This window comes from Anopheles arabiensis, chromosome 3 (assembly GCF_016920715.1).
Source record: "Anopheles arabiensis isolate DONGOLA chromosome 3, AaraD3, whole genome shotgun sequence".
NCBI classification, from domain to species: domain Eukaryota; kingdom Metazoa; phylum Arthropoda; class Insecta; order Diptera; family Culicidae; genus Anopheles; species Anopheles arabiensis.
The window spans coordinates 10,085,355-10,101,182 of record NC_053518.1 but is presented as its reverse complement, the minus strand read 5'-3'; the positions used below and the strand labels follow the sequence as shown (position 1 = coordinate 10,101,182).

The following is a 15,828-nucleotide window of genomic DNA, read 5'->3' as shown; positions in this document are numbered from 1 at the left end:
TGCAGTTTGTGTTGGGAAAAGAAACATTTTCTATTTAGAGAAAATTAGGAGACGTTTAAAACCTTAAAAGTACTAAAGATGCGTCTACGTTTCGTCGCTTTCCTGTAGCTCGTAGATCTGAATGTACGCCTCGGTCAGCGTGATCATCTGCGGCAGGATGTTGGTGACGTGCAGATCCTGCATCTCGTACCACTGGTTGGTGCTTTTCTGCAGGATGTGGCACCGGTACGTGCCAGAGTTCGGTTCGCCGTCGTGCACGATGTTCGCCACCAGGTTGTACTTGGTGTAGCGATGCGTTTTCTTGTTATCCTCCGTCAGAATGTCACCGAAATCGACATTTCTGTGGATGAAAAATGGAACGTCACATTAATACTCCACGATGGACACACTCTGCCCGCTGACTACTTACTTGACCGGGAAGTTAACGATGGTAGGATTCTTCTCCAAGAAGAACGTATTCTTGGTGAACCGCTTAATGTACAGGATGACATACTTGGGCAGGCGCGTGATTTCGAACCGCTTCAGAAAGTTATCCTTGTACGTTTTGTACTCCTTCTCCGAGATGGAGTTAAACTTGGCCAGCAGCTGGTACAGATTTACCTGCGGAATGATGTTTTCCCGCAGCTCATCGATAAACAGTGGCGTCGCGGGCAAATCGCACGTCAGATAGAGAAACGTGGACGTTTCCACCTTCTCCTGATACTCGTCCGTCGCGAGCAGCAGCTGCTTCTGCACATCGTCCAGCTCGGTCGGCGGCAGCTTGCGGGTGTAAATTTTCATCTCTCCCAAAAAGCTACGATTTATGACGGACGAATCGGGCTGCTTGTTGCCGCGCAGCTGCTTGTGCAAGCTGTGCAAAAACCAGGAAAGAAACTCGATCGGATCGCCCTGCTTGGTGATCTGGAACTGCTTGCTGCTCCACAGCACGACCGCCTGCAGCATCTCGTGCGGCGACACGTGCGCCTTGAAGTTGCGCGGATTCCACAGCTTGCGCAGTAGCTCACCGAACCGCTGGACCAGCGTGAAGGCCGTATCGCCCGGCGGCCGCTTAATGTTGGCGTAGTTCTTCTCCATCAGGAAAAAGTCACGGATCGGCTTCACGTGCGACAGGGCCTGCAGGATCACGTTGCAGTAATCGTTCGCCTTGATGTTGTTCAGCCCCACCACGCCGGGATGGTAGAAGGTACCGTCGACCGTCCGCGACTGCTTCACGTCCTCCCGGTCGAGGGAGCGGATGTCACGCACGGTAAACACCGGATCCAGCACGTACTTGATGTCGTCTAGGGAGGAGTCGATGATCTCGTAATTGTCCGGCAGACAGTAAAACTTGAGCGTGGATAAGTTCAAAAACACGTGGTGCGATTCCGCCACCGAGTGGGTGTACGCGTGGGTGTTGGTCCCGCGGCCCTGGAAGTATTTGCCGCACACCAGACAGGCGTACACGTTGATGCGGGTCAGTGACACCGAGCACAGCTTCTCAAAGTCAAAGTCAAGCAGATGCCGATTGATGGTGTCCAGGTAGGGACACTGCTTGGAGCGATCGGTTACGGTTTGCTTTCGCCGCTGGACCTGCTGGCCACTGTTGCCCTCCTCTTCCTCGTCGAGGACATCCTCCAGTTTGGGCTTCTTTATCGGCGGGGCCGATTGCACATCTGCAAGAAGTGTAAACAAATGGCCGGTGTGAGCGTTTGGTCGGATTTTATGACTAATTTCCAAATACAACAAGGATTATTTACCGCTTTTCGAGTCACTTTCTTTTGCTGGAGCCATTCCTGTCGCGGAAAAAGAGATGAAATCGGCGTTTAATTGTAACAGTGAAGGAAATTGAGCCTAATTTTGTTGAAAAACAACTCCTTTTCCCGCATTGAAGCTGTCACAACAAGCCGACACGAAACGTCAGGCGCGCCGTTTGCCACAGGCCGATTGCACACGCACACTATCAAACGGAAATCCTTTTTACATAAAATAATTAGATTTTAGAAGGAATTATTATTAAAAACAGACAATTTGAATAATTTGAACTATTTTAAGTATGTTTTCTTATCATTGGAATCTAATTTTATCACAAAATATCTCGTCGCATGAAACGACAGCCGGATGAGCACCGAAGCACTCAACCCACCTGTATAGCTGTCCGCGTCGAAACGTCAAATGCACGTAGCGAAAAAAAGGACTTGGGCGAAGAAAGGGCCTTCGCAAGAAGAAGATTTGTTTTCACTGCGTGCGGACAACCTCGGAAGGACGTGTACCGTGGCCGTCGTCGTCGTCGTTGTCGTCCTTCACTTGTTTTTCCACTGTTAAACTCGTTTTTCCGTTCGCTCAGCACCGACACGACCGAGTGCGTGGCAAACACGGTCGTCGACGATGCAAAGGTGCCAACAGTGAAAACAGTTCCGTTCCGTTCCGTGGCCAGAGAGAGTGTGCGTGTGTGCAATCTGGTTCCATTGTCCATTGCGTTTGGTGTGTGAGCGCGGGTGTGGGGGCATGGCAAGGGCAAACGGAAAGCCGTAAACGGGTCACAGAAAGGAAGTTACACGACGTTCTTGCCCGTAGTCGCTTACCAGCCAACTTGGTGTCCCACCTGTGTCCGTAACCATGGCTAGCTGCCCGAGGTGCTAATGTGATGGCATGAGTCAGTGCATTACGCTGGTGTTGGGTTGCTCGAGGGGCTGGAAAAGTGAAAAAGTGTCAATTGAATAAAGGAAGTAAATAGTTGGTGGCTCAGGCGGTGGAGTGGTTTGCAAGAGTCTCCTCCCCCATCCGCATCCCGTGTCATGTGCAATTCACGTACTGCACCATCGTCCAACGCGAGTGTGTGAAAGAAGAGCGAAGGAAGAAGGGGGTACCAAGTGTTTCCGGAAGTGGCTCGAAAAGTGCGGAAAGAAAGGCAGACCGGCAACGGTGGAAAGAAAAGCGCATTCAGTCGAACTACTGAATCGAAGGTGAAACGAATCCGAGAGAGTTCTTAAACCCCAGAGTGGTGCATCAACAATGGTGTCCATTATAAAGAATCAACTGCTCAAACATCTCTCCCGGTAAGTGGCTAGAGTAGAGTTGTGCCTTTGTTAAGAAAGGATCCGTTTTCCAGGAAGTTATCCCGATTTCTCCCACCCATTGGGCTCAACCCTTATCCTTTGGTTCAAAATGGATTCCGCTGCAGTTTAAACCCCTAAGCATTAACATTTTCTCATTTTAGTCGATGTTTTAAGTTAGTAAGAAGTCGGCCGAACGAAACAGCTGTTACAAAACAACACCTTTGGAGAAAATGTCAACCCCCGCCTAAGCGAAAAGTTTGCCTCATTACAAGCGAAGAAAGAATCCCCACACCCACACCGGGGGACACCGGAGGGTCTGGAAGCGTGCCAAAACGGTGCGATATGGTCACAAGAGCGTTACAACGCATTACGCCATTACGAAGGTTGAAGGTGTGCCGCATTACGACATTTTGATCCTTCACAGGCAGTCGTCCTTTTGCGCTGCCTTGTTTTGTCGTTGGACAGTCGCTGTGCAGAGTAGGCTGAGAACTGACCTTGCGTACAGTTTTACGCACGGGGCAATGTCGAATGTATAGCAAAGCGTTACTTTGCGCTAAACAAACTGCGAAAACGACAAAAAAGGGGCTCGCGCGCTAACAGCGAACTTTTAAGCTCTGCTCCACGTGATGGATCGTCGGGACTGCTGGTGCTGCTGCTGTTTGCATGTCATTTAAATGTAAATTAATTGTGGTACCTTTTTCACTAGCCGTTGCCGTTGTTGTTGTTGAGGCACACGGGCGTAAAGCAATAGCAACAAACCCGGCACCGGCTTGTGTGCCTTTCCATTTCGATTGAGCTAATTCGCTGTAAAAAACAAAGGCGGTTTGTGAAAGGGATACTTTTCCCAAGGCTAACACCCGCGTTCTGGAGCATTTTTTCCACAGCAGCGACACGGGGTACAGCACAACTAAAGCAAGTTAATCGATGTTGATGTTATTATTTCATTTCACATTCTTTTGCCCGCAACGCTTGTTAGCGATAGAGCGCCGAGCTTTGCCGGTTCAATACTGGCTGTGGGGGAGCTTTCCTTGGGAGTTTAATGTAAAATAAGAAAAGGAAACGTTCGCTTCACTTGCAAAACAATACACTAGGCGTATCGTGCGTTCGCTACTAAACCGAAGCTTAAGACGTACTGCTTCCGGTTTATCACCACCCACCGGTTTGTCGGTTTGTGTGTCCGTGTGCCCGAAAGCCATGACCTTTTCCAGACGGCAGCATGGTTGTGTCAGCGCGCGGGGGGGTTTTGCTGCAGCGACAAAACGCAACCAGAGCGCCGGTTCGGTTGATATGAAGGTGGTTTGCTTTTTTATCGCTCTCCATCCTCGACCCAACCGTAAAAGACTATTTTCTTTAGCCGAGGAGTGGGTTGTGTATAAATCCGCATCCGGTAGAGTAAAAATGGGATTTTGCGTCGATAAAAAAAGATGTTAATAAGAAAAAGGAGCTCTTTGTAGATCAAGGTTTATCATCGAAAGGTTATTCTTTAAAAAAAGTCTATCAAACTAGCTTTTCTATACTGTGCCCTATCAAAACTTTAAGCGAAGAAACTTAACCAAACGCCCATAATACACTTGCCATTAAAAGTATTTTCCTGTTTTTTTAGGGCATGAACCCTTTTGTCATGGAAATCGAGCATAATCCTGTAGACACCCCGGGCGCGCACCACCTGTATGAAGTGGTGTGTGGCTCAAAAGCTGCCTCCTCGATAACACCCTTCATGATCCCGCGAACGATGATTCTCGCTTTTATTAGTGAGCACGAGAAAATTGTTCCACCCGGTGTGTGTGTGTTTCCCTCTATATAGTTCCACACACCCACCCTGGCCTCACCTGGGGATCGGTGTGCAGTTTTAAAGTTCCAACCACTGAACCACTGAGGGGAAGTAGCGGATGGTGGTAGAAAAATAGCCTGAAAATAGCGCGCTCATACCGTACCATATGGTGTGTGTACTACGGCCACCGGGCGTTTTTCCTATTGCGTGACACGGTGCGGTTATGCCACCCGGTTACCGGGTTGGTGTGTGCGCGCGATAGGAATATTTCGTGGAACGGCTCGTGTCTAGGCGCGCGTGTCTAGGCAAAAAAGAAAAGCAAAAAAGGGAAGCATGAAGGTGGGATAATAAAATAAAATAAAAATAAAACGACTCCGTGGGCTTTATCTAATACATAGACACGGGCGCACACACCCACTCATAGACACTTTTCAACATAAATGGGCTTCCACGTAATAGAATTATCCTACGGGAGGCGGGTTTTGAAAACATTTTACTCTAGCACCTAGCAAGCCCCTGTGTGAGAGAGTGAGGATATTGGGGACGAGATTGTAATTTTGAAATGTACGTTTTTTTTCATTCTTTCTTTGCCTCGTGTCGTTCATCCACAAAACGCTTGCAACACGTGTAGCTAAGCGGGACGGAGGCGCTATTAGATTATAATTCAGGCGTTCGGTTTGTGGGAAGCGGGGTTTTTTTACTGCCTTTGTGATGATCCGCCATCCAGATCGGGGCAGAGATTTATTAAAAATGTATGTCAATTATGTTGATATGAAGTGACGCACTTGCCGAGTACGAGTGTTGTCAATGAAAACCGAACAAAACAGTAATTGATAGGCTGCGGCCTGAGGGGAAGTTCGGGTTTTACAAAAAAATCTAAAAAAAAAGGTTCAGTAGTAGTGATGTGCGCTCTGGAACGTACGCACAACTACGATCCAACTCCGGCTGTTTGAAGGGAAACGATCAGCGAGCAGTTTCGGCCCCGGCATGGAGGACAACCACGACGACAACCATCACTACTTTACTTGTTTAGAGTTGTCCGAAGTCGTCTGGAGTCAACCGAAGTCGTCCGGAATCTATAGAAGTCGTAGTCATTCGGAGTCGTCTAAAGTCGATTGGAGGTTACTGGAGCCGTGTAAAGTCGATTGGAGGTTACTGGAGCCGTCCGGTTACTCCGTGCCACACAGAACGACTCTGGACGACCCTGAGCGACTCTGGAAGACTCTGGACGACTCCAGGAAACTCTGGACGACTCCAGGAAACTCTGGACGACTCCAGGAAACTCTTGACGACTTCAACTCCGAACGACTCCGAACGACTCTGGACGACTTCGGATGATTCCGGACGACTCCCTTCCGAAGTCGGTCAGTAGTTGATGATGATGATGATGTAAAAAATCGTTCTCTTCCTTTCAGGAGCAGGAATTATATATTTAATTTTTCCTTTTTTTCATTAAACTCTCAAACATCCAAATCGCACAATTTGCGCAGTGCAAACACTATTGTTCGTCAAATGTTTACATTACTTTATCAAGCTTACTAAACATTTTCAACCGAACTGCTAGAGAGAGTGAGTTGAGTCTTATCAGATGCTACACTGGTCTTGTGCCATTTTTTCCCCCACAAAAAGGGATTAAGTGAGTGCATCCCATGCAACACAACATCTCAACACAACACAATCTGTTATTCCTTCCCGCTGTCACCGTCCACGTCTAGGTTAATGTTCGTTTTGAGCTGTAATCGCTTTGAAAGTGCATAAAATAAGCATAAGCAACCTTTGCTCGTGTACGGGAAGACTATCTCGAGTCTGTGCCTGCTTTGGTGGACACGACCGCTGCTTTTGTGTTGTCCGCTTGATCCTCTTTGATCCTTGCGGGAGACCATAACACGATGCTTGCAGCGAGCAAGCGGGAAATGATGATGCCGTTATGCTTTCGCAAATAGGGGGGAGAACGTTGGGCAAGTGTTGCAAAACTCCACATTGCTGATACTGCTGCTTACTCCGGGTTGTAGTGTTGTTTGTGGTGGTCGATGAAACGAAACGGTGTGTGCTCCTTATCAGAGTGGATGAGGAAAGGATTAAAAAAAGGGGTGAAAAAGTCGCTACATTACGCCGGACCGGTTCATACATCAGCAGCACAGGGGTGTAGTTTAACCTTCCGCGCGAGTTTATTGGCCAGCGTGTTGTTTAATCAGTGCGTCCGTGGTTGTGTTGTGATAAGACGCCATCGTTTGCGCCTCATCATCGTGCACCCCAAAACTCGACCAAAACTTGGGGCCCCCGAGCAGCCAGGGCGCAAATGTGTCATGCAGTCCTCTATTCTAGCGGAACTCCATGAGATGAGCCCCAGCTGCGCTCTTCACTACACTGTAATGGAAAGGGAGCGAAACAAAAATGGTACAAAATAAAACACTTGACAAAGCGTCTTTTTTTGTTCAATTCAGTTAAAAACAAACTTGTGTGCGCACACACACAAACACACATACACAATGTTTTTTAGTCCGATGATAAATGGATGTTTATGTTACGTTCTTCTCGCTTCTATCAATCTACGTTAACTCGTCGTCGTGCTGGCGGCGTGGCACGGCCGGAGGAGCGGGGGACACACAAACTTTGTTGCTTGCAAGTGTGCACCACCACATGCACTTCATGAAGCTGGGGGGATGCTACAGCTTTGTATGTTTGGAAGGAGGGAAAATAGGGAAAAGTTGTAGTTGCAGTAAACAGTTTCCACTAACGACACTTGAAAGTGGTTCTAAACCTCGTTCCCAATCTTTGTTGCTGTGAGTGATGCTTTTTTCGATACAGTTTTTCTGTAGAACCGGATTGTTTTCCTTGTTACTTTCAAGAAAATAAGAAGGAAATTTGTTATGAAAACTAGTTAAAAAAAAGAAAAAAAAGGAAAGGAAATATTCAATATGCTTACAACATGTAACGTCTAATTTGAAATTTAAAATAGCATCGCCTCCTTTGATTTGGACACTCATATCCGTCGATATCGTGTACCATACAACCAAGCCATGACTTCAACAGTGTGCCTTTCAGTTACAGACCTGCCAGTAATAAAAACTACAGAAAAAATGCATTTCATCGTGTCCTGTTAACTGTTAACCTTCTTGCTTCTACGTTTTTGTACTTCGCTTCACTATCTCTGGTGCCGTTAGCTATTCGGCGTCAAGAACATACTGCACTCATTACACTCAGCCTCAGCCCGCCGTCCCACAGCCTTGAAGGGGGTGAATTGAAGTGCCCATCTCCACCGCTCTACATTTCTTCATCTCAACGACCGCAACGGTAAAAGGTCTTTGCCACGACCTATCTCCCCCCCCACCCTCCCTTGAGACTGAGATGATGAAAAATAGAGCACAGACTCTTCTTTTTTGTCGCCCTTTCCGTTGCTTGATATACTGAATCCTGGTCGCTATTACTGAACAAGTAAAGTGGTGATGGTTGTCGTCGGTGGTCGTCCTCCATGCCGGGGACGAAACTGCTCGCTGATCGTTTCCCTCCAAACGGACGTCATTACGACAACCGGGTGCAGAGCAGAGGGCGGCCCATTTGGCGTAGAAGAGGAAATGGGAGAGTAATTTGGAATTATAGAGCTGACCGGCTGGCTGGCCGGCTGGCTGGTGTGTTGTGAAGCTGCTGAGACAGTGAAAGATGTGATTGCATTGTTGGTGGCGACGATTAAGATTACGATGATGTTATTTTTTTATTTGCTTTTTTGCTCTCCAGTGTGTGTGTGTGTGTAAATTCTTCTTAATTACGTAGAGAGTAATTCGCCTGCAAATTGTACGATTTTTGTTGCTCCATTTGTTTTGTTGCTAAACGTCGATGACCGTTTTTCCCTAATTTCTGGGGGCTTTAAAATTTCTGACTTTTTGATTGGATCGGTTGAAGTAATTAAAATAAATCGCTTTTGATGCGATCTATTGATTTTACGAATAATGATTAACGCAACAGAGATTAATTAGTGTGTCACTGGTAATGAACTTTCCATTTCCACAACCCTACCATAGGCAAATCTCGTGTTCGTGTACCGAAGCGAAAGTAATTAAGGTTTGAAAAATTGGCTCAATACATTGAATTAGGAGCTTAAAATCCTGGTCACGGCCCCAGGGCGTGTTGTGGAGATTTAGACACATTTCTCTGTAGATTAATGCTGTTTTTGATTGAACACGTAGCAGGATTAGTCCTTGATGGGAATGGATCAGTTTAGATTAGCTGGGATCCTCCAATTTCGTGTAATATATTGACCGATGGAAACCAATTAAAATTTAAAAAATATACACAAAAATAAACATTTGCCGCACTATAAATTGAAGCAAAAGAAAACTCATACGTATTTTTCAATGTCCCATTTGGAGCGGCATTGCATTTTCTGCGCTGCAGTTGTCATAACTCACCTGTGGGTAGAACATGTAAATGCACATACGCACGTTTTCAGCCCCTTGTTTTGCGCCCGTTTGATGCGGTTTGATGCACAATAAATCTAAACATTTGCCTCCCTTCTGAACCGAATGCCATATTCCTTGTCACCGTCCTCCGGTGATGTATTCAGATGTGTTCCAACTGAATGCTTCTCGATGTTGATGATGATGACGATGATGATGACATATGAGTGGTGTGAGACAGTGGGACACAATTTACAGGAAATCCCCATTAAATATTACTACCAATCGTATCACACAAAACTCTCCCAGCAAAGCGATTGGATTGATGAGTGTGAGGTTGTGTTGGGAATTTTGCAACGCTTTTCCAGGAAAGCAATTATTTTGATAAAAATGTGTTAATCCTCCTGGGAATGCTCCAACAGAGCAAACTTCCGTTCCCTGGAAACAAAGAGAGCGAGAAAGAGAAAGTGAGAGGGTTACGGATGTTAAGCAGATTTATTAGCAACACCTTATCACCTGTTTGCTAACAAACACATGCGCCTGTTGGTTGAACTTGTCTTCAAATCTTGGATCGACGTTGGTTTGGAATTTTCTTGAATAGATTGAAGGAATAAATGCTCGTACCCAGTGGAAGATGTAATGATGGAGGTTGTGAGTGCGCAATTGTGTAATTAATGATGCTTTTCATTTCATTTCCCTTCCCGATTGTGATTGATTGGCAATGAATGGTACGGTTTGTGAGCGAGAAAGCGCCACTCGAGTTTAGTCCTTCGAGCCGGATGAGCGCGTTTTTTTCTTCAGGTCCTCCCCCTGGCGGTAACGAACTTTTGTTACTCACTGTAGAAAATTGCCATTTCGTGCTCGTACAAAACTTTGCAATTTACTCCTCTACTCTTCTTCTTCTTCTCTTGGTGATGGTTTTGCGGCTCTCGTCCAGCATATTAGATTATGCGGATAGGGAAGCAATTTCGCGAAAAAGTCACTACACTGGAGCAGAGCAGGGAGCAGCGTAACAGACACGTGCTTTTTGCTGACGCGCGAGCGGTTCGTTGCCTACTGGGTGTCGTCTTTCTGGTCGAAAGTTTTGCACTCCTAGTCAACCACTCTCCGGGAAAGTCATGTTAGCATTGGAAACGCGTTCGCGTATGCATAGTTGTATGATTGGTGCGGAAATCTATCGCGCTCACCCTAGCGCGTAGACCGCCGGCGGACGGCGCGAACACGTGCGAACGTTCCGGATCCTTTCATGCCTCATTTCGCCCCAGTGGAGGAGGTCAGTGGGGTGTGCGGGGACGGGAGAATGTCTGCAGATGAAGCATGATTGTAAATGAGAAAGATGTCCTCCTCCTCCTTCGGTCGCAACTCCCCTCTTCAGCCCGGTAAACCGGATGTGCTTCTGCTGTTCCGCTGCGAAGGTCCTTCCTTCTTCTTTTTATTTGTGCTTCACTTCCGCCAAACGAGATGGAGATGGATCGATCATCCGGACGTGCTTAGCTTTACAGCTCATCGTGAAGCTTTTCTTTCTATTTCCCACCCACACAGACACAGCAGAGCAAGCCCGCGCAAGGTCCCCAAACTGGGATGGAATACATAAATAATGGTATGAAATTTATTTCCTTTCCAATGTTGCTCTTCTTCTCCCGTTTCAAATGCCTTCCTGCTTTTCTTGATCAGAAATGCGGCATTCGTTTGACGGGGACGGGTTTTCCCGCGCAAAAGGAAAGCAACAGCAGCAACCTGTGGCACGTACCGCGTGTCATCAATATTGGCCTTCCAGCCGGTGCAGTATTGGACTTCAGGGACGACCACACAAGAAGGGGGGGGGGGGTTTGTGTGTCCCCACTGGGGGGTACTTCGGGAGGGGATGGATTGGTTATTAAGTTTAGTCGTCGATATCGTCGAATCATATCTGCCATCAGTGGCGGGGGCAATCAGTTTGATCAGTGTGCCTCGATACAGCCTTTGGAAGGTAACCAATTTTTGGTGACCACATTGAAACTCCTGCCGAACTCCTGCTTCTGCTGCTGACTTTGAGAAGGATGGATTGGAATTGTCTTGTATGTCTTGTCGCTAAGAGCACTCTCAAAGCACGAGAATGCTGAAGGTAAACCAGGAACCCGAGGCCGTACCGTACAAACCGTTCACTTATTCATTAGAAGCATTATTTATGCATGGTACGCTCGATAATAGCTCAGGCTTAGGTGGAGCCGATGGTATCTTGCACTGTGTGTGGGTGCCTGGAACGCCTTTGGTTGGTGGGGTTGGTGTAGCATAGTTGAGGTTCGTCACATAGACTTGGATGGTTGTGCAATATTCATCATTAAACTTGACCGTTATCTGTCGAGGGAGTGTGAGCATGGAAAGCGATCATTTCCTGGCTCTATGGGTGTGTGTGTGTGTGCTTGGTCGTAGGATGAAGTGTTAATGTTTCGGCAAACATTTACTATGACTGATGGGTTTAGTTCGCTCGGTGAATGTGCCATGCTCCTCTTGTGTGCTATTTTTGTACATAGGTTGACGGTTGGTGCATTATGCGTTGTTTTGGAATGCTTGTAATGTCGTGCTAGAGAGTTTTTCCTTCTGTGTTATTTCAAGAAGTGAAAGATCTTGATTAAGTATGTTAATAATAGACGTACTTTATATTGGATGGCGTGTGTTGGTATCTTGGACAAATGCTAGGACTTCTACAATGTTTCCTACATATTTATTACTTCATGTTAATAATTATTTAAATTTGTTTTCTAAAGTAAACAGTGCGTTCCCATGGTTGGTTGATAAACGTTTGAAACAGTTTTAGCCTCGTTTATCTTAACATGTCCCTTGGTTGGTCGTGTTGCTGTCATAGGTTCAAGCTCCGTATGGACTGAGTATCCTGCGGTCGGTACACCAATCAGTCACAGATAGCCAAGCTACTCTAGTAGGCTTAGACAGGCCTAGACTGACATCAGTTGTTTGCTAATTAAGAAGAAGTCCTTAGAAGAAGTTCTCAGAAGAAGTTCTCAGAAGAAGTCCTCGGCAGGAGTCCTCAGAAGACGTCTTCAGAAGAAGTCCTCAGAAGAAGTTATCAGATGAAGTCTTCAGAAGAAGTCCTCAGAAGAAGGTATCAGATGAAGTCTTCAGAAAAAGTCGTCAGAAGAAGTCCTCACAAGAATTCTTCAGATTGAGGTCCTCAGAAGATGTCTCCAGTTACTCAATAGAGCTTGAAGATCTCAGACTATAGAATGATCAGTATTTAAACACGCCCCTAGGCCTTAGACTTGTCGTGAACACACTTGAAAAAGTATGTTCAATTATCAGTGTTCAGAGTATATCAGTTACTCCAGACTTTATCCTATATTCCAGATTTGGTAGGATTTAATTCCAAAGGATGTAACTTCAGAGTCACGAAGTTATGTCGCTTCGTTGTATAGCGACAAACCCCCACTGCCCGTGGTCTAGATCCTTGGAGATCTTTATTGGAATAATTCAAGAAATGCTCCAAATTCATGGAGACATGTACAATTCTTAAGAATCCGTTTCATATGGTATATTACGAGTTCTTAAGACTGATCTAACCTTCAACATATTTGAGCTTGTGATATTACTTTCCTTATAACGTGACAATGTCTTTACGAGAGGTATTACTTTGAGACATCCATTCAATCCACATCAACGCATTCAATCACATTTTGTGGTATTACAGCATCATTTTTCCCGCCCAAGGAATCCATTACATTTATCGATCGCTCCCGGTGGTTGAAACGTTGCACTTGACAGTGTATCGTGGAGCGCAGGCTATTACGATCACCACTCTGCTTCAATTCCTTTGAAACTGTCACTACTTCATATCCTTGCCCCCGGCCTTGCAACGCCACACGTTGACTAGAGAGTCATTAGAAACCCCCAACTCCCCCCTTGGTTGGTCGGGTCTGCTCCCTTTTGCCTTTGCGCGGTAATGGTCCGAAACGAGAGTTTGCCGGCGGGAACCCCCCCATTTCCCTTGGCTGCCCGGATGTTGGGCAGAAGTTGGGCCGTAGTTGGCAGCACGCAAATTGAAAGTCATTCCCGCCCGTATTGGCCACAGGGCACAAACACACACACACACACACCAGGAGTCCTCCATCTCGCAGGCGCCTTTGCCCGTTTTTTCGCTCCCTTCTGCCCTCAGGATCGTTGGTTTGCGCTCGTCAGGGCAAAAGTCACGCCGCCACGGACACTGGATCAGTGCATAATTGAATTCCTGCTGAAGTTTCCAGAGCTCAGGGCTTTTGGGATACGGGGGGTGGGGACCTCTCGGCTGCTGCTGCTGCTGTGTTCACCTCCAGCTCCAGTTCCTGCTCATCGGTGAAGGAATTGTTTTAACAACGGGGATGGTTCGCCGGTGATTTCAATATAAACTTTTGCCCCATGCGCCAGCTAACTTGGTGTGTGTGTGTGCTTGCGCGTGGACATGGAGTTATCTCAGCAGGGGACTTCAGTGCTTTTTTTTCTTGTTTTGGTTCCTTTGCCGCTGCACATTCCCAGTGCGCGGCGACGACAACGACGACGACAAAATGGTTAAATGTTAGCTCCTGTCTGGGTGACGTTTTAATTTGTCCGCTGTAAAATGGAGAGCTAACCAATGCCCTCAAGGGGAGGGAGGGGGAGTGAAGGGGAAGATTGTGGATTTGAAGACTCGCCCGTGGATTTCTTCTTTTTCGCTCAATTTCCTTCACGAAAAATCCTTCGCCTTTCTGGTGTTTTGTTTTTCATTCGTGATCCTTCCTGGATTTGCTTGGTCACACTGTGGCGGGCAATTGACCAGTGCTGCTGCTGTCTCGTTGTGTCACTATGATACGATAACGGTGGAAAAAAGGGACCAAAAACCATTGGAGGCAAATGTATGTGTGTGTGTGGCGCGCACATTCCCGGCGGGAATCTAATTTGTTTATAGTCATCAAAGCGGTAAATTGCCGACGAACAAAAATTGTCCCTTTTTTTGGACGGGAAGGTTGATGTGATGTTGATGATGGGGTCTTGTTTTTCGTCTGCGGCGGACAAGGTTAGTGTCAAAATTTGAAACAAATTTTCGCATCCAGATTTATCCCAGGTGATGAGGTGGTAATGTCGTTTTGATTCTTCATGCCTCCCTTAAGACAAGGAAGAAGGTACATTAGAAAGAAAGAGGAGATTTATGAAGCTACAGCATAAACATGCTCAGCTGAGAGCTTATTATTTCCTCATCGTAACTGCTTTTTGCACCTTTTTTTTCTAAAACGCTCTTCTTGAAGTGATCAGATTGTAGAATAGAGAGGAATGTTTAAGCTGTCGTTGCACAGATAGGTAGATAATTGGATCATACATATTCATTGAACGAGCGATGTTCTTTCTCATTTTATTCCCTCTTTCTTATTGAAGGCTTCAAAAGACGCGCATTGCATAAAATTGGCCACAGGCATTCGATGTGCTTGCGATTTAAATCTGCATTGGTTTTAGTTATCCTTCCTCTTCTTCTGTCACATAATCTAATTGTCCTCCACCGATGGCTTCATGAACGAACGTTAAGGAACGCTTCCAAGATTCCACTTCGGTGGAGACCGTTTATCGACTGCTTGCCTTGCCAGCTGATCAATATGTTTAATTCACTTTGCCGTGTCTGGTCCAATCCAAAGAGGCAGAGCGTCCTTTGGACGAATTATCAGAGATGTCTTCTCAATGGTCCTCAGCAAGCAGTCCTCACTCAACGCATGACTCAATTACGAACCCCGAACTGGGAACTGATTTGACTGATGTGGTGTTACTGCAGGAAAGAAATAAAAAAAAAAACATGAGAAAAGAGATACACTTTTGTGGTTACAGTTTCTCTTTTTTCTAACCTTCACCGCTATCATGTCGTTTATAGGCCAGAGGTCATCGCCGTGACCATCATGCGTGTGAGCATAAAACGGTTTGCGGGGCGTAATTTGCCCCTGATTAGAATTCATCTCACAAACACATGATCCCTGTGATGGCTCACTGTGATGGCTCACATCGTGCTCCACACACACACACACATTAGCTTCGTTCCGCAGGATACTTTTCGGGCGTTCGGGGACATTCCGGGACGATCGCTTGCGGCAATGCGGTCCAAAATTGCCACTCTTCTACACGGGGCTGTCATTTAGGTGCCTTGTACCCCGAGGCCATTGCGTCGCTTTCCTTCTCTCTCTCACACTCATGCACACCAATAACGCGCTGGCGGCCCCAATCGTGTGTAACGTGCCATCAAATCCACCGGTGGTTAAGGGTGGTTAGGGACATTCGCTCTTTTTTGGTGCTTTGCCGGTGTTTCCCTTCTTTGCCTTAGGGCAATGAATTGGAGCACGAGGAGGTCCCCGGAACAGGTCCTATGCATGCAAGTGCTTTCGACAGTTTTACGTACGTTTGGGAGGAATTGGGGGGAAAAGGTTCCCATACATCCTTATTTTCACCATCTGGTAACGCATCTGATGATGCTCCTACCCGCCAAGGGGGACTAAAGGAAATACAGGCACTGTACCATTTTATATGCCGGCGTTGGGTGGCGTTTTATTTCCCACTCACCCACTCCCGAGCGCTTGTTTCTGCTTCTCCGAGCATGTCGTTTAATTTCATCTCGTTCACACCACCAACACCATCATCATCTTCGCAC

General features: G+C 46.5%; 2 protein-coding genes across 2 annotated transcripts in view; one reads left to right on the top strand and one right to left on the bottom strand.

Moving 5' to 3' along the window:
- Positions 1-5: 5 nt before the first annotated feature.
- Positions 6-1,896, bottom strand: LOC120903181 (U4/U6.U5 tri-snRNP-associated protein 2). The gene is made up of 3 exons (XM_040312443.1): positions 1,737-1,896; positions 410-1,652; positions 6-340 (listed from the first exon to the last, which is right to left on the bottom strand). The coding sequence occupies exons 1-3, from the start codon at positions 1,768-1,770 to the stop codon at positions 85-87; spliced, it is 1,533 nt and encodes a 510-aa protein (XP_040168377.1). The 5' UTR covers positions 1,771-1,896; the 3' UTR covers positions 6-84.
- A 298-nt stretch (positions 1,897-2,194) lies between these two features.
- Positions 2,195-15,828, top strand: part of LOC120903178 (UHRF1-binding protein 1-like) — a 30,120-nt gene continuing 16,486 nt past the window's right edge. The window contains 1 exon segment of the mRNA XM_040312435.1: positions 2,195-3,035. Within this exon segment, the coding sequence (XP_040168369.1) occupies positions 2,992-3,035 (44 nt within the window). The 5' untranslated portion in view covers positions 2,195-2,991.